This window comes from Python bivittatus, unplaced genomic scaffold, assembly GCF_059951505.1.
Source record: "Python bivittatus isolate LINGU-HERP-01145 unplaced genomic scaffold, Pbiv_v1 ctg000480_np1212, whole genome shotgun sequence".
Lineage (NCBI taxonomy): Eukaryota > Metazoa > Chordata > Lepidosauria > Squamata > Pythonidae > Python > Python bivittatus.
The window spans coordinates 54,479,682-54,506,770 of record NW_028277075.1 but is presented as its reverse complement, the minus strand read 5'-3'; the positions used below and the strand labels follow the sequence as shown (position 1 = coordinate 54,506,770).

The 27,089-nt window shown below is 37.4% G+C and overlaps 1 protein-coding gene across 1 annotated transcript in view; it reads right to left on the bottom strand.

Annotated features, from left to right (window-relative positions):
- Window positions 1-26,458, bottom strand: part of LYVE1 (lymphatic vessel endothelial hyaluronan receptor 1) — a 30,452-nt gene extending 3,994 nt beyond the window's left edge. Inside the window, exons 1-6 of the mRNA XM_007429360.4 lie at window positions 26,326-26,458; window positions 25,000-25,136; window positions 10,564-10,732; window positions 8,692-8,831; window positions 4,810-5,076; window positions 2,086-2,164 (exon numbers count right to left, since the gene is read on the bottom strand). Of these exons, the coding sequence (XP_007429422.1) occupies window positions 2,086-2,164; window positions 4,810-5,076; window positions 8,692-8,831; window positions 10,564-10,732; window positions 25,000-25,084 (740 nt within the window). The 5' untranslated portion in view covers window positions 25,085-25,136; window positions 26,326-26,458. The remainder of the gene's footprint in view (window positions 1-2,085; window positions 2,165-4,809; window positions 5,077-8,691; window positions 8,832-10,563; window positions 10,733-24,999; window positions 25,137-26,325) is intronic.
- Window positions 26,459-27,089: the final 631 nt, after the last annotated feature.

Below are 27,089 nucleotides of genomic sequence, written 5' to 3'. Positions count from 1 at the left end.
ATTTTTTTTTTTAAATTGCAAGGTGGTAGAAAAAGTGTTTTAAACAGACAGAAAGCTAGATATATAAATGTGATGCATAAATAAATAAAAATAAACAAACAAACAAATGAACTAATGACTGCAGTAAAGACTGATTTGTTGTGAAATAAAGAAACCCCACTCATGTTTCTTTGAAGTGCAAGCCTTGGAGAACAGTATGCCTAATTTAGTTGCAGCTCCTGATTTCTGGAATGATTTATCTAAGGAAAATTGTAGAGATCAAACCTGAAAATCCGCAGATAGTTAAGGTACTATTTAGTTTGATCATTTACCTGATTTTAGTGTACTTTAGAAATTATGCTTGTTACACATTTCTATAAAAGTAAGGTATCATAAGCAATTATATTTTAATTTTTTAACTGAGAAAAATGCATGTGGGCACTTTGATAATATATGAATATAAAATTAATAAATAGCTGCGGCAAGTGTCAAACATTTGTGTTTATTACTCATGTTTTTAGGCTAAAAATTAAGGTTCATAATTAAGGATTCCGTATCTTTCAGGTTTACTAATAATTAGTGTCATGATGCAAGATAAGAAGCTATCTACTTCTCAGAGTGTGTTTGCTTTCACTGTACTCTATTTCATTATGTATTTATTAACTTTGTATTCCTCCCTTCCTCCAGGAGCTCAAGGATATACGTAGCATATACATAGCACTCCTTCCTCCATTTTTTCCCTACAATAAACCCTACTAGGTAGTTTGGACTGAGAACGAATGACTGGCCCAGTGTTAGTCAGCGAGCTTCCATGGCAAAGGGTGTATTTATACTGGATCACAGGACTTGGTCTAGCATCTTAACAATATACCACAGTGGCCTCAATTTTGTGATTTTTTTTTTTTTAATTTTGCAGTTAAGGCAGATATTTCACCACCATAGGTCTCCAACGCACTACTGTCCAAAAGAAACTGAACTGTACTACTATCCTTGGAACAATTTATAGCTCAAGAAATTTAGGCAAGCAATTATATACTTATTAGAAAGCATACTAGAGGATGGTGAAACCCCGATTTACTAGTGCAAGAGACAGACCAAATTTCTGCTACAAAATTCATTATTTGCAAATGATGCAAATAATGTCACTTGTAATATTTGTGTGGCACAAATGATATCATTTGTATCATGTTATATCATTTGCATGATGAAGTATTTATGCAAATGGTATCATGCAAATGATATAAATCTCTGCAGTTCTTCAATTCAGTGGGCATAATGAATAATGGATACCCCTTTCCCCAATTAATTCATTAAAATGAGGTTCCACTGTACATTCAGTAAAATATATACAGCTTTAATGAATCTTAGGAGGTTGCATGATTATCTGTGACCTCAAGTCCATATAATGCCAACCAGCAGTTCAACTGTACAGTGTTATGGATTTACCCATCTGAAAAATGGAACTGATGATTGATCCTATATTTGGATCAGATCCAATGCAAACCAGTCATGGCCTTGAACTACATTCCTTTATGACTGTTCAAGAGAGACTTTCAAAAAGTAAACCAAAACAAACTAGTAATTAAGAACACTACCTGATAATTTTGTAAATTACAGTTTTGAGTCTTTTCATGTTCACTCAGTCTAGAAGGAAAAAAACCCCTTAAAACATCAGATGTATGTAGAATATAGGCAAGTGACAAGCATCTACTTTGGGCCACCTTTTGCAGTTTACTTGCTGCCACTGCACTGTTGCCAACTTGCAGATTTTTCTATGTGGGCATATGCTATATTTATTTATTTATATTTCAAATTTGTCACCGCCCATCTCACTGCAGAGCGACTCTGGGCGGTTTACAGTAAAATAATACATTATACATTCATATATGAGCATGGCTTACTTGTTTTATATTTATGCTGCCTTGAGAAGGCATGAATAAATATATTTACTGATTAAAGCTACTTGTTTAGTTGGTGACTTAAAAAACATTCTACATATAGTGGGAAGAATGCCCAAGTTCTAGTACATATCAAAAGGCAGTGCTAACATCTAAGTATATGCTGCTAGTAGAAATGCAAGAATGTGAAAAGCGCAAGCCTACTTACTTCTTGATGTAGCAGACAGCTAAGACCACTGCAGCTGCAAAGAAGAAGAGGGCAAGCACCAGAAGCACAGTAGGAACAGCTGGAAAGAAGAAAGAGGTAACTTTGAAATCTTAGAGGCTGAACAATCTTTTTTTATCTCTAGTGGCAGTATTCATCAATGGTTTCTGGAAGAAAATTTAGGGTGGCTTTTTCCCCCTTGTGTTCCTAGCGTGGGACTCCAGGGCTAGGAAGATCAACACCATTCTCCATAATTGGTTGAATGCTGCGATGGATTCTTTGCGGAAGTTTAAGCCGTCGGCCTCATGCAGCTGGTCTTTTCCCACAATATATTTCTCCTTCATTCTCTGTGTACGAGCACATGAACAAGCAGAAACCAGCAATTAAGCACACTTTCTTATTGGATCTGAGCTAGGATTAAGTCTAATTGTTTTGCTTTAAGATTAGCTTCGTGTCCTAGTTTATTTATCAACAATTAAACACAAAGCAAAATCGGATTTAATGGTTGCATTGGACACCATTGCCGTGATTTAGCTGTGAACGTGCTTGCTGGCTCCTTCCCCTCGTGGCATGGATGCACACTACCGTTCAGTTATTTGTTCTTTGCTTATCATATTGTCTGACTTCAGTTTCTAGCTGGAATGTTCCGGAGAGTTGTTTTAAGCTTTCCTTTGGCTTGTTTGAACTGGAAAAAAGTACCCAAAACAAACCAGCAATAGGTGGCCTGTAGCCGTACTATTTGAGAGAAAAAGCCACCCGGTACATTCATATTTAAACAATAGATGGCCGCCTACCAGTAATACTTTTCAAAAGTGCCCATATATATTTGCGGATAAGCCCATCTGCAGCTAAGCTGACCCTTGAATTTTTAACTGAAATACCATGAAAAATGTGCCATCCGCAGATAAGCCAATTGTGAAAAATTAAAATGGAATCTGTTCTGGAAACAGCATTTATTGATATAAAATATGAAAACAAATGAAGCCCTTTAGAAAAATTGAAAAAAAAAAGCAAAAATTTTGAGGGTCGGCTTATCCATGGGTGGTGGATTTTTCATGGTATTTTGGTTAAAAATTTGAAAGTTGGCTTATCTGTGAGTATATATGGTAAATATGTCTAGTCAGCAGTTTTCTATAATTGTGGCTTTCTAGTTGTTTTCCAGTAATGCAAAGAAAGAAGCATAGTGGGAGAGTATGCGTGGATATTGCTTTTGCAAATCATGGTTCAATAGGCCAGAATTCATAGCTTGCCACAATATGTTACCAAAAGGTTGTTATTGCACCTTGTTATTGCTGTTTGTGCTTATTTTCGCCAAGTGGAGTTGAGGAAAGAATTTTTAATTTTAATTTTTTTTTCCTGCAATTTAAAGGGGCCACTGCTCTTTAAACTATTAATTTTGTCCTGAGTCTTGAGTGAAAAAAGACTGGCCTTTCTACAGCTTAGAAGGCTCCTCCTGCTTTAGCCAGAACTACTTACTGTGGGAAATGCTGATAACAAAACATATCTTTCCTGAAGACAACCTGGTGAGGCTAATATAAATGTAACCTGCTGAAGAAACTAAGGTGGTGGAATAAGTTATCTGAGTTTCAGTGTCCAAAGGTATTTTGAACATGCACAACACCAAAACAAGCCTACCAGCTAACAAATCCACACCCACACCTAGATAGGACAGGAAACAATTCCTCCTGTTTTCAGTGACTAGTGCCTCTATTAGAGAGCCAGTTTGTATAGTGGTGAAGGCACCAGGCTAGAAACCAGGAGACCATGAGTTCTAGTCCTGCTTTAGGCATGAAAACCAACTGGGTGACCTTGGGATGGCGACTCTCTCTCAGCCCCAGGAAAGAGACCATGGCAAACCACTTCTGAAATCTTGCGAAGAAAACTGCAGGGACTTGTCCAGGCAGTTGCCAGGAGTCAACACACTGATGTGAAGGCATCGCCCCCCCCCCCCCCAGATGTCCTTGATTATGCCAGAACACTTTCTTACACTTTCCAGGATACTTTTGAGGTTTTTCAGGTGTACAAAGTCACTGTGTGTCAGTCACTCATTTTCATTTTCTGCATGTAGTCAGAGGCATTCTTAGAAATGAAAGTGGTACAGAAGGCTGACTAAGGAGTCACTTTCAGCATAACAGCTGCCAGTTTAGTATTAATAGCAAGTAGTGGTAGTAGTAAAAGTAGCAATAATAATATGGCCCAAATCTTGGGGAAAACAAAATCTTTCCCTTAGATTTCAGACCTCTCTTATGTAGATTGTAACTGAATTATGGAGTTTTCTAGTTGTTGAGATTAGGAGAAAAGCCAGTTAATAATACTTTGTTATAGTGCTTTGGTATGTTTAAATGTGTGTTGTCTATTTACAGTTCTTAGCAAATATAGATAGTATCTTTAAGTCAGGTAGCTGGAGGCCAGGGAAGAGAAGTGCTTGAAGCTGAGGGAAAGCAGCAACCTAGTGTGTTCAGAATTAAGATTTGGACTAGCAAGTCTTCAGCCACTCTGTTAGAGCAGCTCTCAATTGCCTTATTTGGATTGTAGAATTGCTGGGCTTGAAACATGTCAAAAGGAAGACTACATTTATTTTTATAGTGGTTTGATTCATCTTGCCACCTCAGAAGCACACCTTTTGAGTTACCCTCTAAGCCAGTAAAAAATTTCAACCTGAGCTGTTGCTTTGTCCTCTCTCTATCATAAAACCATAAAACTCAAAGCACCGAGTATGGCTTTTACCTCCAAATAGGAAACCATCATTTTTAAAGGCATGTTGTTTGTCAGTAAAAAGCATATTTTCCTTCTTGGGAGTAGGTTCGGGTGTTAAAGTTTCTGTTACACATATGACACGATACTTTGGGGGCTTTGGTGTTTGTAGTAATTGAGTTGTTTCAGCCCATGCTGAGATGTTCTGAAATGAGTCTGTTGAAGTAGAGTTCAGCTCAGTGGAACTGTCTGGTAATGCAATTGTGCTTACTTCCGGGATGCATGAATTAATCCACGTATCTGAAAAGAGGGCAAAAAGCAATGCAGTGAGATTTGTTGATGCTATTTGACACACATTTTTTAAAAAACAGAATGAGGGGACATCTTACTATGTGTTATTCTACATAGTTAAAAGGAACTAGATTAACAGATCAATCCTATCAGGTTGCTCAGAGAGATCTGATGTTGAAGTATCTGTCAGACTTAACTCTTTGCTGGGTTTATCCTAGCAAGATTAAGTTCAGGAAGAAGCTGCTGTCATAAATATTCCTCCCTGTTTCATTGTTTGTTTCTAAATGGGAAGGAACTCATTTCGATCAGTATAGGATAATCTGATTTAGTCTCTGCATCTGGGTATGGTAGAAATCCAGAGGTTGGTTGAATTCAGTGGAGTTGCATCTCCCAAACAAGCCTTGGGTTCAACCTTTGTCACACTTAAATTTGCAATTTTCGTTCTTGGACATTTCCAATGTTGGAAAGACCATCTCCTTTATGAGTATGCCATAGGACAATCCAATGTCACCCTGTAATTGAGTCACTGAGGGAGGAACGTTGTGGTGTCATGGATGGTGTCCTAGCCACCACAAGATTGTGTTCTAATATTGTGCAGAGTGCAGCAATACTCCCAGAAAACTTTGTTCAGGAAAAAATACACATCAACATGATAGATTTACAAAATGCAATGTCTATATCTTGTTCTTCAAAGAAATCCGGCCAGAAAATATATACTATCTGGTGTTTATTGACAAAAATGCAAAACTCCATAAAATACAAAAAAACACTTCTTCTCATTTATTTTAGCATCCAAGACTTATCTGCTACACAAGCTTAACAAAGTCTCTAGCCAAAAACTCTCAGAGAAGAGGTACACTACTTGGTTATTAATTACAACTACATAACCCATAAAACTAACTACATGGTGGCTAAAACTATACTGCGAGGCTGGGCATATAATCCTCTAGTTATATTGCCAGTATGTACCCCCCCCCGGGTAACTAGCATACAGGCGCCAATAGGTGGCAGTAAATAGCAGTATACGTGCACAATTACAATAACACTTTTGCACATGATCTACTTAGCCATAACAATATGTTTTAAAGATAGCGAAATGACTTTCTTCCCATGAGAAAATCCTAACATATAAATCAATATATTTCTACTTGTCACTGTTTCACTTTGTTGCTTTTCCCTCTAATACAGAATTCAGTTGGTCAATGTTGACAGGATCAGTGCCATTTAGAAAATTGAGTGGGCTATCAGAAACAGCAGGGGCATCTGCAGCAAGTCCAAAAAGCCAAGATGGTGGCCACAGTTATATGTTCAAAGCCCCCCCGTACACACGCACAATGCACAATAAAAGGAGCAGGGTTTCAATCACATGGTTGTAGCCACTATATTGATTTGGTTTTTTTACTCTCCCTGTGGATGCCACTGACAAAATAACACAATGAAATAGTGAATGTGCCTCCTTCTGCAAAGAGGTAAATAAAAACAGGACCTATGCTTGCTCAGGACCATAAAAAGCATGGTGAAGTGGAGCCCAAGGTCAGTGGCCAGAATGTTTGTCTTGGTACTTTGTTTCCTTTCTGAAAACATGCAATTAACCAGACTATATAGGAAAATCCAGGTGTGGGGCTGGAGACCAGAGTGATTTTCTATGGAAATAAGAGAAGAAAGTATTAAATCTCTCGGTTTCTACCTGGTGTTCTTGATAACAAGTGTATGTAAAGGAGAATATAAGCATGCACATTAATTGCATCGGCACAATTAACAGGGCATCTAGTTTGATCCTCTGGCCAGGAAAAACAGTGCTTCCAAAAGTCACCTATTACATTGGTAGAAAAAACTCCATTTAAATGGCCTTGTGGTGTGATGTGTCCCGCTATACTATGTATAAACCACACAGGAAAGGACTCATGAGATTAAATAATTCTTATTCTAAAGATCAAATTTCAATCTTTTATATAGCTTGAAAACTATTATAATACCAGAATGGCCACCTCAATATTTGCAGTGATGGAGGGAAATGGTCTTTGCACCATTCTTGATGTAAGTCCCTGGTGGGAAATGTAATGACACATTTTAATGAACTGAATAGGATGTTAATGATAGTGATATTGTGATATTGCTATGAGCCTCTGTGGCTCATACCAATAGCCAAAGCCAAGAGGATCACTGGGTTCCGACCAGCTGCATTTTATGATAAACATGCTTGTTACCATGAATAGCCATGGCAAAAAACACACCAACTTATTTGCTTGTTATTAAAATAGACTCCTTAAAAGAGTTATGTCTCCTTAAAAGAGAACTTATAGCATTTGATTTAAAAAATTAGTATTAGAATTATGTATAGGCTGCCATTTTAAATAGATAGACCAAAAGATTAGGTATGATAGGGCCTTTGTGTTAGGCCATATGTACAATTTTTAAATTTCTCTGAGGACCTTGATGCATACTTTAAGAATCCTTCAATTTCATTCAGTACCCTAATATTGAATCATCTACATGTCTTAGGAGAGTTGTGTACAGTGAGGCTGGGCAAATGTCATATGAATGAAACTATGGCCTACATTTTAATTTTCTAGTGGCATACCTTCCATGTTTCAAGCACATGACTTCCAGTAAAACTCTTTATGGTTTTTCTCTTTATTCAGAGTCAAATAGAAATTGCTTTAAGGTTTTTTTTAACCCTTCCTGAGATCTCAGAAAGTGCATCACCAGTTTATCCTAGATTGTCCAAATGACCAAATTCTATCTCCAGAGAGGTGCTGAAGGCCCCATAATAATTTCTGATTAAAAGATGCAGCTTCTCCATCAATTCATCCCATTGAGATAAGTATGGGGAGTATTCCAGATGACAACATAGGAACCCCAAGTTCCTTGCAAGTATCTTTGAGATTACAGTATTCTTTATTCTGATCTACTTTAGATTATTTTAGAGACCAAAATGTTCTGCAGTTCTCTTCTTTTTTAATGTTCTTTAATGGGTTTTATTTATTTCTCTGACTTAAAAGCTACCCTTCTATTCAAAGTGGTTAATATTTTTTAAAAACATTAAATTAAAATTACTAGTGAAATTAATGATTAGCAAGCCTTGTGATAGAGATGCTGTATGTCTTTATAGATTTGGTATCTCTGAGAGAGTGTGGCCAAGTGCAGATCCCAAAAAAGTTCATTCCATAAGTTGGGATCAAAGCAGGAGAAGGAACTCTCCCACAATCTGGTCCTCTTCCTTGACCCAGGAAGAGAGAACTTGCAAATAGTAATGCTGATCCATCCCTAACCTTAATAAGTATAGCTTTTTAAATTGAAACTAGAAAGCAATGTATTTTTGGCACAGCTAAAGATCTTTAAATTTCATAATGCTCTTCCATGCTACAAACTTTGACTAAGGGAAAAACAGATAAACTTGTCAACAGTGGCTTAGCTGACTGGTTAATAGTTTAATGTGCAATTTGTGAGTTTCTCAGGCTCTCCCAAGTTATTGTACAGTGAAGCTGTGTACATTGGAGTATCAGAATTTGGCCACAATCTTATAGCAGCAGGGCAATCTCCACAAATATTATCACCTTAACTCTTTCAGGAAGGATTCTGATGCAGAATATAATTATATAATCCATATCTCATCCCACTTACCTGAAGAATTATGACAATAAGCACGAGCTTTCCTGTTTTGGGATATTCTCCAGATGGCAATCCCAGTTTTATTCTGACCACATTTTTCATTTGGAATTATCCGAGAAATAACAGCATAGCCTTCTGCTACCCAGCCAAAACTACAGTGAAAAGCATTTTTTCTGTTAGATATATGCCCCTAGCAACAATGAAGTGTCACTGTTCAAAGTAGATGTTGTCTGCTCAACAATGGGACAAAGAATATTATTCTTCAGTTTTGTGATTCCCACCCTCCTTGTTCAGTCTTGAAGCTTATAATATCATGTTTGAAGGTTACTTTCTCAGCCTACTCTTCTTTATTTAGAAGGAAATGCAAAGACACTGTACTTTTGGGGCACAATCCCCTGGCACTGGGAACTCCAATCGTGGAGGAGATGGGAATCTGACTAGATTCCTCCTTCTGCCTCCCTACCAGCCTCTAGGGCTGGGGCTTTTCAAAGCCAAGATATCTTGACTTCAGAAAGTCCCCAAAGGGATTTTACCTGACCTTGAGCTGGGGGACAGGAAGGGAAGGTGGAGATTTGCAAACCAAAATCCCCTCCAGGTTCATATAGTTCTGAGTCTGTTGGGCTTTTGTAAAGCTGTAAAAACTCAGCTCGTTCAGTAAGACCTGGGGAAGTGATAGACTCCCTGATTGTCTATTCTGATTGTTAGAATTGCTCCTGAGTTGCTTATCCTCCCTGTAATATGTGGTACATATTATTGCCTTGCCTTTTGTTATATTTTTATGAGTTCTATTGCTGTTTTTAACCCTAATATGTAAGCTGCCTAAAGTGATTGAGGTGGCATGCAAGTTGCTAAACAAACAAAACATTCAAATCCTAGGTGCTCTCCCTACAAGTTTCTCCATTCACCTTGTTCTGTTCAGTTTTTCACTCAGCCCCAACTCTTTGTGGAAAGGGACAATTAGACCTTCTGTGAGGAGGAAAACTAAACTAAATTGATTAACAGAAGTAGGCAGAAAGAAGCAACTCTCTCTCTGTCTCTCTCTTCACTTCCTCCCTGCTGAATTGTAACCAAAAGAGCTTTGGGGAGCTTGGAACACTCCAGTATCCAAGTGCCTGTATCAGTCTTAATGGTGCTGTAGAAATGGTGCTGTAGAAAGTTTTCCTTTAAGAGTTTTCTTCAAGAAAATTCTAGCGCTGTTCTTTCTTTATGCTATGATTCTTTTCATGGTGAAAGATTGGAATCCACAGTCAGTGGGCCCCTCCCACAAAGCCTGGGCTGTGGTCTTTAGAGTCCCTCCAAAAGTTATAGATGTTAATGTTACAAAAGGGGAAAGTTATTAAATACATGGTAAATAATCATTAAAGTGATTACTTTTAATTTAATTAAAGTTAAAGTCAATAAAAATGGTTTTTGTCCTGACTTAGCCCATTTTCATTTTGGGGAAGCAACCCTCAATGACATATGATGACACATCCTTTGGAAAACAGGAAAATTTCGAGAAGTTTGTGATAGGCATAGCCAGTTCCTGTTTCAAGAGGGCAAGTTACACATTATATTAGGCACACATTTAAGTGCACCTCAGGTGCTTATCTGAAGCTAGATTCATTCATATTTATACACAAACAACATACTTAATGATTTTAAATCCATGCATATGTTTCTACGGGAAAAAAGAGTAAATTTAATTTGGGAATAAATAGCCAACATTTTCTGCTATAAGAATAGGAGGGGCTATTTCATTTTTAATTGTTTGCATGCTTCCAATCTTGATTTATTTCTGAGTGATAATAATGACATTTTATAAAACTAGCATGAACAAAAAGGTAATCTGTATGTACAGTAAATCAAATATTTAAAAGTAAATGTTGGAAAGATTTTCTGTACCTGCAAGTTTCAAAGCCATGCTTCCAAGCAGTTTCAATCTTGGATTTTTGTGCTAGCGTTAATCCCAGCTGCCTGCAAACTGATTGTGCTTCAACAAAATTAAAATTAATTTTATTCTTATCTGCAGCAAGAGTTACACCAGCAATTCTGCAGTTGGACGTGTAAATATCTGCAAATGAGCAGAAATACATTAAAGTGATTACTTATAGATATTTGATATTTAATTATTTATTTATTTGCATTACAGAAAGTGTACCTTTACTCATTACAGAATGTGTACCTTCACTACTCTTCAAGTGAGTGACAGAGATCATCTGATATTACAGATGGTGGTCCTGCATACACCCAAGATTCTTCAGCTGTGGGATTCCACTTATGGGATATAATGCTTAGAATAGTCAATTGATATAATGCTTAGAACAGCCTCCTTCAACTGGTGGAGAGATTGTGGTCCAGTGCATCCAATAGACACCCAGTTGGAGAAGGTGGCTTTGAATATCATAAGGACAGGGAAGAGCTGTTTTCAAGCATCAGATTAGTTTCTAAGAGGACTTGGTGTGGTATTTATTTCTCTGCCAGAATTGTCTCACACTATGGGATCTGGGCAATGGGGTTGGGCAAAACCATGTATCCAGGCTTGAGGTTCTTGGAGAAAAGACAGAAGAACTGAATGTATATATGCTTAAACTCAATTATTACCTCAGAGAGTTGAAAGGTCGACTAGTTCAACCTCCTTTTTACACAATAAATGCTCTGCTTCAGGATCTCTGGTAGGTTGTCATCCTGCCTCTATTTAAAAGCTTCTAATGCCTCTAATCACTTTTCAAGGCAGTCTATTCCACTATGTAATACCTTATGCAGTCAAGAATTTTTTTCTAATGTTTAGACTAAAGTAGGCATGTTTATGTTATTATGTTTGAACCTTCCAGAATAACTGAAATTCAATTTGCTCCATCATATATACAGCAATCTTTCAAACATTTAATTGTTATCTTTTCATTCTCTGTCCTTTAAAATAAACATACCCAGGTGCCTCAACTTTGGAATCTAGGCTACTAACCATTTTCCTTGGCCTGTTCTGGACATATTCCAGATTGTCTACAGCTAGTCCTTGATTTATGACCATAATTGGGACTGGAATTTCTGTTGCTAAGTGATGTAGTTGTAAAGTGTGATGTCACGTGACTGCATCGCCTAGTGACGGCAATCCTGGGCAGTCCCGGTTGCTGTCATAACCCCAAGATGCACAAGTCATGAAGCAGGAAGAGGCAGGAATCCCAGGTAAGGAGCATGGGGGGTGCCACGGGGGTGTGTGGGAGGCCTGGGAGGGCCAATGCAGGCTGTGCGTGAATTGGAGGGGGTTGCTGCAGTGCGGTGTGAGCTCAGGAAGGCTGGATAAAGAATATACTGGGGCTCAGGGGCTTCTTGGTGTGCCGTAGCACACCAGGAAGCCCCTTTGCACCATGTGAAGCCCAGCCCCAGCAAAAAGTCCCAGAGCCGCGACATGCCAGGAAGCCCCTTTGTGCCGCATGAAGCCCAGCCTGGCCCAGCAGTGTGGTGCAAAGCTGCCACATCCCGAGAAGCCCCAGCCACCCCACCCTAGTCCCCTCACCACCCTCCACTCCAAGGCCCCTACTGCCCTCGGCTCTGCCGCCTCAGCTGACCTTCGCCATTCTTTTGCTCCCGTTGCTGATGAGGCAGGCCTGCCCTGGCCCTTCACAAAAGCCTCCTGTGGCCAGCAGCTGCATTGTGAAGGGCCAGGGTAGCCTTCATTTGAGCACATCTAATGCCGGGGAATCTATCACTTCGGTGAATGGTTGATTCTACTATTGAACTGCTCTCAGTGTTAGGGTTTTTTCCTAACATTCAAATCACCCCTTGCCCCCTCATGGCAACCCCCCCCCCCCGGGGCACCTGCATACTCACCCACTGGCCTGTTTGCCTGGGACTCTCACCTCTTCCTGCTTAGTGACCCGTGTGGTCCTGAGGTTATGACAGCAACTGGGACTGCTGGAATTGCCATGCTAAGCGATGTGGTCAAGTGACGTGCTTTACAACTGCATTGCTTAGTGACTGAAATTCTGGTCCCAATTGCTGTCATAACCCAAAGACTACCTGTATTACTTTGGCATATTTCTGAGGTCAGATTGCACATATGCAGTAGAAGGAAGGAGACAGCAAAGGTCAGCTGGGTGGCAGGGGCCATGGAGTGCAGGAGGCCAAAAGGCATAGATTGGGGGGAGATCGGTGGGAGTTGAAGCACCCATGTGGTTGTAAGTGCAGGCAGGCTGTCAAGCGCCTGAATTTTGATCACGGGATCATGGGGGGGGGGGCACTGCAATGGCTGTAACTTCGGGAACTGGTTATAAATCCCTTTGCTGAGCACCATCATAACTTCAAACAGTCGCTGAACAAATGGTCATAAGTTGAGGACTATCTGTATATAGTTCTTCAGCACACATCTTAAAAAGTTGAAAAATAAAAAAAATCCCCTGATGAGAAATGGCTATATCAATCCAAGAGAGAATCTGACTGGTGGGGGAAAATGACAGACTGAATATCTCTGAAAGTGCAGAGATGATGCCAAGGCTAGAATCACGATCAGGTGAGATACCTGGTCTTGCAGGGCTTCTCCAGAGAAGGGAGAAGATGAAGAGATCGCCCATGTGTGCTCCAGATGGCCACTCCTCATGAGGAAGCCTGCAGGGTCTGAAAGAATTCTGTAGGCAGCTTGTGAGTAAGAGCAGCCAGGAGTCAAGGAAAGGATCAGGCTCGCAGCCTCAGTGAAGCCTTTTAAAGGACACTGGGTCTGACCAAACCCCATTTCTTAAATCACTTTGGATTACAACTAGTAAAATGTTAAAGAGATCTTCAGAGTGGTGGTTTGACTGGACCTTCTGTTGAGTGTTCCTATAGCCCATAATGTATTAAATAGAAAAAGAACAAGAGTAAAAAAAAAAAAACCTAACTTGCAGCAAAAAGCACAGTAAAAATCTGGCTTACAAAAGTTTTAAGCAAATAAAGGGTCCAGGGGATCTTTTTGGATTTTGTTTACCCTAAGTTCCTGGGAATTAATTACTGTAAATAAATAGCACATACCTTCATAGGAAAGCATTTTGTTATGGCTCACTGAGGAGAATGACTGGTTGGCTTTCTTAAAAGAGATAAAGGACTGTTGTAAAAGTGCAGAGACTGCAAGAGCATAGAAACATAGAAGCTTTAAAGGACTGTTGTAAAAGTGCAAGATTTAAGAAGCATGAAAAGGAAAAAAATAGATTAAAGATGGCCTTTCTTTTATTTGGATTGCAAATTAAGACACAGAGAGATGGCTACTACTAGAAAAGCAATGAAAGAGGGAAGAAGAGGATCGTTGACTTATCAGCCAGCTGGGATTACACCTGAGATTTTCCATAGGATGTTTGAGGAGATGAGGAAGACTGACAAAACATCTGTAACAGCAGCAGTGACAGCCTCCACAGAGGAAAAATTGGTGAATTTGGAGGAAAAACTGAATAAGGAATTTGAAGAATCAGCAACACAGATTAAAGGTGAGGTTCAACAAATTAAAGAAAAAGAAATTTTGGAAACTAAGACTGAAGCAATAAGCCAAAAGACAGAAAAAGATTTAGATAATTTAGCACTGTTAGAATTGAGAGAGAAGGAATTTTGCTTGTGGTGAGGGCAGTCCCAGAAAAATCTGGTTTAGATGCAAGGTATAGGATAGTTCAGGCTTTTACACTTTTTTTGGGAATGGGATGAAGAAGATATGGAAACGGAATTGGATAAGGTCTATAGAATTAATACAAGAAACGCCGAATTGAGAACTGTCCCAAGAGACATATTAGTGCATTTGAGAAGAGAACAAGAGACCAGATTCTACAACAAAATTTTAATATGAAGTTAAAGATAGTAATTCAGATGTAATCCTACTTAAAGAAATACCTATTAGAATACTGCATAAGAGAAAAGATTACACCTTCCTGACTGACAAATTAAAACAGAAGAAGATACCATTTAGGTGGGATAAATTGGAAGGAGTGATTTTGACTTTTAAGCAGCAGAGATTTTGACTTAATTCAGTTCAAAAGGCAAGATAATTTTTGGAAAGATGTAAGGTTGAACTGGAGGAGATACAAGAGATGCAAATGAAAGGAGCTACGCAGTTAACACTCCAAGAAGCTAAGGAAGATACCACTATATTAGGTGCCATAGGCATTGATTTTTCAAAATTTATGAAATAAACATGGAACTTAAATGCCTAATGTGGAATATAAATGGGGCAAATGCCGCCCAGAAATGAAAGAAGATATTTCATTATTTGAAGAAATTAAAGTTGGATGTAATTTGTTTACAAGAAACACATGTAAGAAAGAAAGATAAAAAATACTTGATTTATAAAAACCTGGGAGAAGAATTTATCTCAGCTGCTTTAAGCAAAAAACAAACAAACTTAAATCCACAACTGCGACCAAAAATGATATTATCTGAAAATCAAGGCAGATATGTGGGAGTGGAGATTAATTTTAATAAAAGTAAAATCCTTTTACTTTTATTAAAGTAAAGCCTTATGCTCTGAACAAAAATAAATCTGCATTTCTCACTTGACTTATGGGAAAATTAATGGAGCTGTCACATGAAAATTGGTGCCTAATGGGAGATCGGAATGCAGTAGTCTGCCCACAACAAGATAAAACATCAGCAAAAGGGATTAAAATGATGGAAGGCAAACTACCAAAAATATTCTTCAAAATGATGGATAATCTTGAATTGACTGACATATGGAGATATAAAAATAGGTGATTCTATACCTATTTTTCAGAGAGACATAGATCTTTCTCCAGAATAGACATGTTTTGGATTTCCAAAAGTTTGGCCACTTGTGTTAACAAAGTTGAAATATTGCCAAAGACTTTCTCTGACCATAATCCAGTGACTCTAATATACAAGAAGAAAGCTAGAACTTATAGATGGAGACTAAATGAAATATTACTGCAATGTGAATTAATAGTGGAAGAATATACAAAGAATCTTAAAAATTTTTTTAGAATAATCTCAGTAAGAGTACTAATATTAAAATACTATGGGATGCCAGCAAAGCATTCATGCAAGGACAATTTATTCAGCAGAACAATATATTGAACAAAAAAAGGTAAGAAAATATGCAAAGGAATCTAAGTGATATAAAGATAAAGGAGAATGAACTAAGGAGATCTCCAGGGAGAAAAAGTATCTCACAGCAAATTAAATTCCTACAGCATCAACTTTCTATGTTGATGAGAGAAATGGAAATAAAATTTAATTTTCTTAAACAGAGGAACTTTGAGTCAGCAAATAAACCAGGGAAATGGCTGGCTTATAGACTGCGAATAGGAGAGGGGAAAAAAATGATACTAAAATTACAAAACAAGAAAATTATGGTGACTGATTAAGTATCCAAAGAAAATTTTATCAATACTATATAATGCTATACAAGAGAGAAGATATTTCATTGGCAAGGGCAGATGAATATTTAAAGAAACAAAATTTACCAAAGTTAACAAACGATGTTAACTTTCCAAAGATGAACAATGAATGGACCAATAACGATAAGGGAAACTTGTGATGCTATAAAGAAGATGAATAAAGATAGAGCTCCTGGTCCAGATAAATTATCAGCTTCTTATTATAAATATTTTGAAGACGAGTTTTATTACCTTTGCAAAAAATGATGAAGTCCATTTTAGATAATGGAAAGATACTGGATAGTTGGACAGGGGCACATATAGCACTGATTCCTAAAGAAGGACAGGATTTTACTTCGCCAAAAAATTATAGGCCAATATCATTACTTAATAATGATTTTAAGATATTCATGACAATTTTAGCTGAAAGGCTGAAGATTTTATCCATGAAGGCCAATGTGGTTTTTTTTTTTTTACCTATGACAATTAAGAGGTAATATTAGAAATGTTCTTAATGTATTACAGAATTTGGAGCAACACAATGAAAAACAAGCTGCCGTCATATTTCTTGACACAGAAAAAATTTAAACTGGACTTTTCTGTTTAAAATTTTAGAAGGTATGGATTTTGGAGAGAACTTTATTACATGGGTGAAATCAATATATACTTCACAAAAAGCACAAATAATTGTGAATGGGGAATTGACCAAGCCCTGGGAAATACAGAAAGGAACGAGGCAGGGATGTCCATTTTCTCCATTGTTATTCATTCTGGCTCTGGAAGTTTTGAATAGAGACATAAGGCAAGATGAGAGAATTGCTAGAGTGAAAGTTAAAAAAGACGTTTATAAAGTAAGGGCAGTCGCTAATGATTTGGTTCTAATTTTGAAGAACCCTTTAGAAAGGATGGATGTATTAATGGAAAAACTAAGAGAGTTTGGTGCATTGGCTGGATTTAAAATTAATAGGGAAAAACCAAAGATACTGACAATATGAAGATGGAAGACCAAAAAGAACAGTCTGTGAAAACTAATTTTCAGACTGAGAAAAAAGTAAAATATTTGGGTACCATTATACCTAACCTGAATTGTATGTTATTTCAAAATAATTATGGTAAAGTATGGAATGAAATTAAGAAGGATTTAGTAAGATGGGGAAAATTACAATTCTCATTTTTGGGAAGAATTCCTGTGGTAAAAACGAATGTGTTACCTAGAATGTTGTTCTTATTTCAGACAATACCTGTTTTGAGAACTAATGCACCATTTAAACAGTGGCAAAAAGACATATCCAGATTTATATGGCAGAGGAAAATAACGGGTTAAATATAAGATCCTCCAAAAGGAAGAGGAAAGAGGAGGACCGGGATTACCTGATTTTAAATTGTATTTTGCTACCTGCTGATTGGTTTGGATGAAGGAATGGCTGTTGTTAAGAAATAAGAGACTTTTAGATTTAGAACATCATGGTCTGAGGTTTGGGGTGCATGGTTACTTATGGTATGATAAAGTTCAAGTAAATGTAGATTTTAAAAGTCATTATATTAGAAGTGCCATTCTACAAATATGGAATAGATACAAACCCAGGCTATGCCCAAAAATACCTTTGTTTGCCTCAGCTCAAGAAGTGTCTTATAGAAAAGAAACAGCAGGCAAAGACAAATGGTTAACATATGAAGACTTGTTAGCACAGGAAGATGGGGAGCTTAAGATGAAATCAAAAGAACAATTGACTGCAGAGGAATTTAGTTTTCAATGGTTCTCATGTGCACAATTAAGAGAAAGATTTAATATACAGTAGATAAAAACAGTACCAGGAATAGAAACTGATAAAATGGAATTTGAAAACAAATTATGTACAAGTGATGGACATGTGACTGCTAAAAGTATAAACTTTTGCTGAGATTTGAAACGGAGAAAGAGCAAGTTAAAGAATATATGGTAAAATAGGCCAGTAATTTTGGTTATAATATTCATGGGAAAGGATACGATTAAAAGGTCTGAAATTCATAATGTCTTACAATTTAAAAGAAAACATTTTAAAAATGATGTACTGTTTCTATATGACATCAGAGAAATTGCCTAAGATATATAAAGGTATTTCTAATCACTGTTTAAAAATGTCCTAAAGGGACATTTAATCATGCATGATGGACTTGTGAAAAAGCAAAAAAATACTGGATACAAACACTATGGTGATGCAGGGAGTTTTAAAAATTAACATTCAGATGACAAAAACAGTTTGATGAAAGCAGGAACTTTTCTTACTAGAATTTATGGATACTCAACTAGAAAAGGCTCATGGAGAGTTTGTTTTATGTATGATAACTGCAATGAGGCTATTATACGCCCAAAGATGGAACATTACAGAAACACCAATAATGGAGAAATGGATTGTGAAGATGGCTGAGTTTGTAGAAATGGCTAAATTGACTTGTTTGATTAAGGAGGGAACTACAATTACTTTTATGAAAGACTGGAAACCCTTTATAGACTTTTTGCTGAAAATGGATACAAATGAACTGCTGATTCTGGGATTTATTGATTAAAAAGTTTTGTTTATGGGAAGACAGGAATTATGATATGCAACATGGGAGGGTGGAGATGGTAATTGCTATGTTTGTAACTGCTACAAAGAAGATTGAAGTCGCTTCTTTAGATAGTGTTCTTTTTCTTGCTTTTTTGTTATTCACTTTATCTTTTACCCTTTTATCATCTTTTTCTTTTTCTATTACTTCTTCTAAGTTTGTCATTTTTAAAATCTTTATAAAATCTTATTATAAAATAAAAAATTTAATAATAAAAAAATCATTAAAAAAACAAACAAACAAAAGTGAATCTGAGTAGAAGAGAGTAGAACTATCCCTCCTTGCAAGCCTGATGCCATACTTGTGTTGATACAGCCTGGAATGGCGCTGGCCTTTTTAGATGCTGCATTGTAGTGCTATAGTGCATTCTACTCAGCTCTTTGTTTTTGTTAAGAAAAATGGCCTCAATCTAGTATTGGTATAACTGATTTGAACTGAAGTGATGCCAACCCAGCATGGGACAGGGAGTAAATTGTTGATAAGAAAAAGAGATGGATCAAAGATATTTTTTAGCCCACAGGGTGACTTGCTTGTCTGAGGCCAGAGTTGCAGAAATTACATATTTATATATAGTAGTCTTGGGGACGCGGTGGCGCAGCGGCTTAATGACGCTGAAAGTTGCCGGCCAGAAATGGTCGACACTTCAGCGGTTCAAGTCCAGCCTTCACGTTAGCAGGGTGAGCTCCTGTTTCCTCCCCAGTTCCTGTCAACCCAACAGTTCGAAAACTCATGTGAGTAGATAAATGGGTACTCTCACTCCGGTGGGAGGAAAAATGCTGGCGGCGCCTTGCAAAAAAGGAGTCGGGAGCAGTTGCCGGTAAGCGCGAAAAACCGCGTGCGCCTGAAAAGGGCGCGAAAGCAACGGAAACCCCGCCTCCTGCGCTCGCCAGCTGGGCTCTGCTCTAGGAAGGAGGCACTGGCAAACCACTTCCGAAACACCTTGCCTTGAAAACTGCAAAAGGACTCGTCCAAGCAGTCACTGCAGAGTCGGTAACGACTGAGCGCAGATTAAAATATATATATATATATAGTAGTCTAATAAATAATGTTGAGGTGGAGTCAGTGGCCGTGATGATGATGATCAGTACCAGCAATATAGGACAAATTAGTGTTGAGCTTGTGGAAGCCAATTTACTTTCCTTGAGGAAAACCAAGATCTTTGAGGTAGCTTTTCTGAATGCTAGTTGTATATACATCTAGGGTCAAGCAGACAGATAATGCCGAAGGTCAACACCTGGATGAGATCATGGTACAAAAGCCAGTCCTGTAGAGAACAGGCTCCACTTGAGCTACAATGAAGCAGACATTGTAAAAAGGGGCCAAGTACCAGCATTTGAACTGAACTATTGGGAAAGCCAGTAGGAGCAAATGAACATCTGATTTAAGAACAGTCATGTCTATGAAATGAGAGAGGAAAGCTTCTAAAGTTACTGTTTGTCTTAGTGTTTATCTCACATGATTTCAGGTACCACTTGTGTTTTTGCTGTGCTCACCTAGTTCTCCTAGCAAAGCCATCAATGCATGATGCAACAAGAGGTGTTGTTTATCAGCTGGCTTGTCATCAAACATAATGCTGAATAGAGCTGAGAGGGAGTGACTGGTCCAAGGGCACTCAGCTGGCTTCTGTTCCTAAGGGAGGACTAGAACCTGAGTCTCTCTACCCCTAGTCCAGCACCTGAACCACTACCACCGCACTGGCTCTCAAAAGGTTTCTAAAGTGTGCAAGATAAAAATAAATCATGGATTTACATTAGATGATAGCATTCAAAAAGATATATATGCTATAATTTAAATTGCGCACACTTCTGAGGAAATTGAAGACTCTGTTGTCTTAAATCTTAGCTCTGTTTCTTAGATCTGGAGTGGGTAAGTCCAGGTGACTCACAGCTGACTGAAGATGTTTCTGAACAGCAGAGATGATGACCTCTGTGAAGAACAAAGGATCGGCGAGTAGACTGGTCCTTCAAAATCTCTCCAGGGAAGGAGAGAATGGGAGATTGCCCACAAAAGCTCTGATTGGCACCTCCTTGCAACTTCCAGAGGAAGAAATGTGGACTGAAGATGGCTCCATGAAAGTGGAGCTGACAACCGCAGTGAAGAATGAAATGTGGACTTGAGATTGCCCACAAGTGCTCCAGACAGCTGCTCCTCACAAGAAGACTGCAAGATAGTGGTCTCCAGTAGGTTTATTGGTCTGGGAGACAAGGGAAGAGCCATCTTGCTCAAACCACAGTCAGCACCTTTGAAAGCACACTAAGTTTGCATACTTGCTTTTCTAACCACTTTCAGAAATTGTTTCTTAACTGCTTTTCAGTTATTAGAAACCTTTGGATCAACAAGTCTGACAGCATAGGGTGAGTTTCCCTTCAATCCTTAGCAAATTTGACTTAATAATACAGAATGAAATCCTGTATTAAAATATTTAAATCCAAAGAAGAATCCTTTGGAATGAAATATTTTAACATTGGACATATTGAAGGATATTTTGGAACAATGAACCCAGAAGTTAATTTTAAGAGTGTCTGCCTCTATAGTTAGATTGTATTTAAAAGAAGTTATAGAAAAGGAATAAGTTTTACCAGACAAGGCTAAAACTGATCTGAAACTGAATTTAAAAATGACAGGCTACAAGAATGAGATGGAAAAAGATACTACACTGGACATACAAAATAAACCAGCTGATGTCTTAATAATTAAAAGGGATATACAAATAACAAACCAAGAGAGCGACCCGGATAATTTTCCAATATTGGATTTAGAAAAGAGACTTGTTAAAGCTTTGAAGAATTTTGTGAGATGGGACAAAGAAAAAATGAAAAGAAATCAAGTTCTAGTTATCAATCAAGTTATTTGAAGAGAATAAAGGTCAAGATTGTTAAAAGGAAGGAATATAAAGTTGGTTTATTTGATCAAGGTTAAAATAGATATGTTATTATCTCGGATAACCCTTAATGGGCTTTTGCTGATTAGGACTGAAATGATGATGCTTTATGGATTTGTTTATAGATAAGAGATGAGATATGGGGAAAAGAGATCACTTGCATTTTAAGAGGAGATGGTAAATTACTAAAATTGTTTATACTTGTTGTGATGAAGGTGGGAAGTCACTTCTTTATATATTTGCTTTTTTTTTTTTTACTATATTCTTACTTTTCTTTCTTTTCTACTTTTCTTTGTTTTTTCCTTTTTTTTTTTCTGTACCTTCTACTGTTTGTTTTTTCCTTCTACTTTTCTTTTAGTTTGCATTACTTTTTGCTGTTATAACGATAATCTTTTTTTTAATAATCTTTAATAAAATTATTATTTAAAAAAATGAATAGCAGCTCCTCATTAGGGGACCATAAAACAGTCTCCCATGGGTTTGAGCACCAGGAGCCGAGGGAGACATTATCTTTGCTCTCGGCAGTGGTGGAGCCTTTAATAAGGACACTAAATTCACCCCCTAATCACATATGAAAATGTTCAATTTAACTAATTTATGGATATTAGAGACCTTCAAAAAGGTGAGCTTAATTTGACACCTAGTGAGCTTTACCTTCTTCTTTGGATTTAAGGAATTTTAAACAGAGACTTAAGAGTTTAAAATAATATACAACTGGCAAAAAGAAAAAAGAAAAAAAATTAAGAAAGTTTTAATGGACTGGGAGACCAGAGAGATTTGAAATATTGGTTATTTTTGCTGTAAGATTTGAAATATAAGTATATGATTAAATAATATGCCAGTGGAAAATGACTGAAATGGAACTAAACCCATATTAGGAACTGAGGTTTGATGAAGGTTGCAAATGGACACTAGAAGGAACTAAAGAACCAGGCAGAAAGTTTAAATGGCTACGCTGGCTATAACTTGTATTTGTCTTAAAGAATCTTTCGAAAAATGGACTGAGATATTAATAACTAATATCTCAGAAATGATACAGATTTCAGTGGTTAAACTTTTACAAGATGAGCAAAAAAATGTAAAAAACAACTCTTACCTGACAGACAACATAGAATCTGAAGATATGGAAGACAACAAAATTGAGATTACCAAAATGGGAATACAAAAGACAAATCAAGAAAAGTATCTGGACATGGAACAGCTGTGACAAGAAATCCTGGATGATGCCTCTTTATGGGATTTACAAAGTAGACTGATGAAAGCTTTGAAGACTCCTTTTGAAGTCCAATCTTGCTAAAGATTGATGAAAGATCAAATCCTGCGATGCCATTGGAATGATTTAAACGTCAAGATTGTGAGGAGCAAAAAGAAGGAATATAAAGTTGGACTATTTGATCAGGAATAAACTATTTGTTTGAAATTTCTGGTAACTCCTAATGGACTTTTTGTTGAACCAGGACTGAAAAGATGATGATTTGTGGATTGCATATAGATAAAAGTTAAGTTATGGGAAGAAGGGTTTTTTATTTGTAATTTTAAAAGAGGATGAAAAGCTACTATATTAGCTTATGCTCAGTGTGATGAAGGTTGGAAGCCATGTCTTTATTATTGTTTCTTTTTTCTTTTTTTCTTTTTTCTTTTTTCTTTTTCTTTTCTTTCTATTTTTTCTATTTTTTTTCTTTTCCTGCACCTTCTGAACTTTTCCTTTCTTTTCCTTTTTCCTTCTAGTTTAGTTTGTATTAGTTTTTACTATGTTTACTAAAAACTTCAGTAACATTATTTTAAAAAATAAAGATCTGGAGTGGGTAATTGGAGGCTCAGGCAACCTGATGCATGAGAAACAAGAATAGGTAGGGAAGAGAAAGGGTGCCAGAAAGAGAGAAAAGGGAGTTTCCGAAAGAAAAAGAATTGGTGGCTCTGTTTTGCTTTGAACCCCATATCCATTTTCCCCAACAAATTATCTTTAAGGGAATGTGGCCTCCAGGGAAGAAAGCCCTTGACCAATTTTGTCTTAGATCTTAGTCTAGTCTATGCACTCTAACTTCAGCAGGCTTAGCACTACCCTTAATTTCTTTCTATCCTTTCCAAATGAATCCTTCCTTCCCTCAGTAACACTCAACTATTTCTGTTGCAAGTCTGTTGCCACTACCTCATGATGTCTTTCTAATAGGATCACTCAACAATGACATCTGCCAGGGCTGACTACCTGTTATCCCAAAAACAAAATATAACTTTTCAATGAAGTTTTTTTATGACTAAATTAATTTGTTGACAGTAGTGAAATAATGAGTTTTGACTTTCTAATATTAAATATCTCAACACAAAGGCATCCACAACAGTGGTGATACCTGAAACAAAAAAGGAAGACCTCCCCTCAAAATACTACTAGTAAATATATTCCATAGAAAAGATCAAAAAGTTTGATGATTGTGACAAATTCTGAACACGTAGCAGGGAAGAAGCAGCATTTTAGTGCAAGAAACACTTTGCCCTTTTTAAAGAATAAGTTGCTAATGCTTTTTTACAAAAGCAAAAAACAAAAAAGACCCTCCCCGTTCTCACCCTAAGCTGTTCTGTATAAATTTCTCATCTCAATATATGATGGGACTATATCACCTATCAGAACACACATCCTAAATATCTAGGGTACCTGTTTGTTTCTGTAATACGAAATGCTACTATTTTCTACTTGGGAAGTGCTCAGAACAGAAAGCTGTTTCATGTTTTAGCTTGACACCCTATCCGTGCCTCCTATTCCATCCATGCCTCCTAACTAACCACAATACTTCAGCCGCATGACAAATTGAGCTCCATTCCATGAAAACATAAGCCATTTCCATGTTTTAAACTGACATATCATGGTTAGAAAGGAGACATTGTACCAACCAGCAAAGTATATTTTGAATGTGCATAAGTGAATTAAATAAATAAATAAAATTCCTTCTGTACATTGCAACTACACTTGTTAGTTGGCAGAGTATCTCCTTTCTAACCATGATATGCCAATGTGAGAAACAGAAATGACTAGTGTTCTTCATAATCTGATCAAACTGAGAATAATTTGCTAGAACTTTGGCCATAACACATTTCTTAGACTTTAAGGTGCCATAAAATAATTTGATGTTTCTTGCTGTAAATAAATAAATAAATAAATGACCAACACTGCTACTCTGGAAATGATTTGTGCTCCCTACTCTGATTTCATTTGTTCTAGAATTCTTTTGCTATAATTTTTAATTTTTTGGAACAGTTTCAAAGTTTTAAATTATAACCTGCCCATCACAAAAATATTTTTATAGAGAATAAGGTTTCTATAGAATAAGACACTTTGCTTACTCCTACTCTGTGTTCCCTAATGTTTCCCTACTCCTTGAACCAATTTGTAAGCTGCAAATATCCCTTTTGAGGGCAATGAGATAGAATTGATTAACTTGCATCTTACAACATTGACATTTTTGTTTAAAAGATACAGTTCCTTGGTGCAAGACTTAGAATACTTTGAAAAACTAGTGGTTTATGAAAACATACCTTTCAGAAGAATTGTGCCTTGTATCATGAAGTTTGCCACCCAGATTGAGAAGAGAAGGGAGACAATTCCACAATGGAATGCCATTGTTGGTAACACCAAAGGAGAGAGAGAGATCCAGGCCAGATTGCTGCTCTTCCTGCAACGTTGAGAATAGAGTGTGATGCTAAATCGCTCCTTGAACAGTTCCAATGTGTCCTTTCCTCATGAGTTGCTAAACAGCCACTGACTATTTTACAAGCAGGGCTGAACTTGTTGCTCAGTTCAAAAGCCATTCACTGACCAAAGTCACTATCCGGAAACATGTGACACCTCCCCCCCCCAAACTGTCATGGGCAGTCTGGAAAATACAATGAGTGCTGACTCAGAAAACATGCATCTGAGGAAGAGAGATAACATAGTGTAATACTCTTATTCTTATAAACAGTGGGAAATTTTCCCAGTGTACCTCAGGTGCTCATTCTGCAATTAGTTCCTGTTTAGTCAGTTGCAATTTTCTCATCCTTCATCCGACTCGTGCAGCTTTTTCTCACAAGAAAAAGACTTAACGTGGTTTGGCTACCGCTGAACAGAGACACTGAAACATGAGTTCTAAATTACTTTCTAAAATGGATGTTGGGTTGAAAGATGAATTTAATGACTCATGGAATGTCTATTCCCATATGTACTGTACCTTCTTGGGCCTTATGATGCCCCAGCAAAATGAGGCAATTGGGTTGCTACTCCAGAAAAGATCTTTCTGAGCACGCAATACTCTCCAGAAAGGCTTGCCTGATACCTACATTATAATCTTTTCAGTGTGAGATGAAAATCTATTTTTGTTTAAATAGTGCATTTCCTTTTTGCTGTTACTTTTATTCTGGATGTATTCTGTGCTGTTGTATTTTTATCTCCATTTGTATGCACTTTACAAAAGTGGCTGTTAGGAGATCTCCAATTCTTGAGTCAAACTCAGCTCCTAGGACAGTGGTTCTTAAACCGTTTGACCCAATTACCCCCTTTTCCAGTCTTGAATAATGTTATTACCCCCCCCACACACACACACACAAAACAGACTGTTGTTTTACACAAGCATCTCAGCAGCAGTCCCAAACTGGATCCTCAACTTATAAACAAGAGATTAAAAATGGTTCCTTTTACCCCCAGGATATGCCCAAATTATCCCCAGTCCACTGTCCTGGAGCCTACATGAATATGTCCATGGAGTTGTCTTGGCAAGAATATGGAAGTGGTTTTCCATTGCCTGATGCTGGAAGTCTTTTTGACTTTCCGGCCTAGCCTACTAGTGGTTCTCCATCCCACTACTAACCAGGAAAAACTCTGCTTACCTTTTTCTGGATCAGCCAAGGTCAACTAGGCGCGCTATCTACTGAGACAGAAAATGTAAATAAGAAACTTTAAAACGGATGGGAAAATTGTAGTTTTCTAGATGATACTAAATGGCGATTTCCAGCAGCCATAGCTTGCAAGACCAATGAGGATGGATATTGACTGTGGTGTGGGTGGGGAAATGTCAGGATACTCTAAACCAACATCCCCTGATCTAGTGAATACCAGATGTGTATGCTACAATTCTTGCTCTTTCCCATCATAGAAGATGGTCTTTGGTTTTGTTTTTTTGCAGAAAGGACTGTCAATTGTGCAAATATAAGAAAAGGGAAAATATATCCTTAGGAAACTGCAATGAGGATACACTTGTAAGACCACAAGACAGACCTTTTTTGGTGGTTCCTCCCAGACTTAAGTAGTCCCCAAACAAGACAGGTCACCAATCTCTTGCCCTCAAGAGTCCAAAATCATTTTTACTTAGGCTGAGCTTTTAATTTCCCAAGTGCCATCTGTTTTAACATCCTATTTGTTATCAATAGAATTTTATATTTTTAAACTATATTTTAATTAACATGTAAGGAATGGTTAGACTGACTGCCGGTTTTGCTTCTGTACCTCAAGCTTCTGCTGACATAGGAAGGTTAGTTAAAGAAACTGGGAATGCTTTAGCAGCTAGGAATCTTCTAAAAGTTATAAGGTGCAAATAAAAAGCTTTTGCTGAATGCTAAAGGAACAAGTTTGCAGAAGTACGAAAGGAAATGGA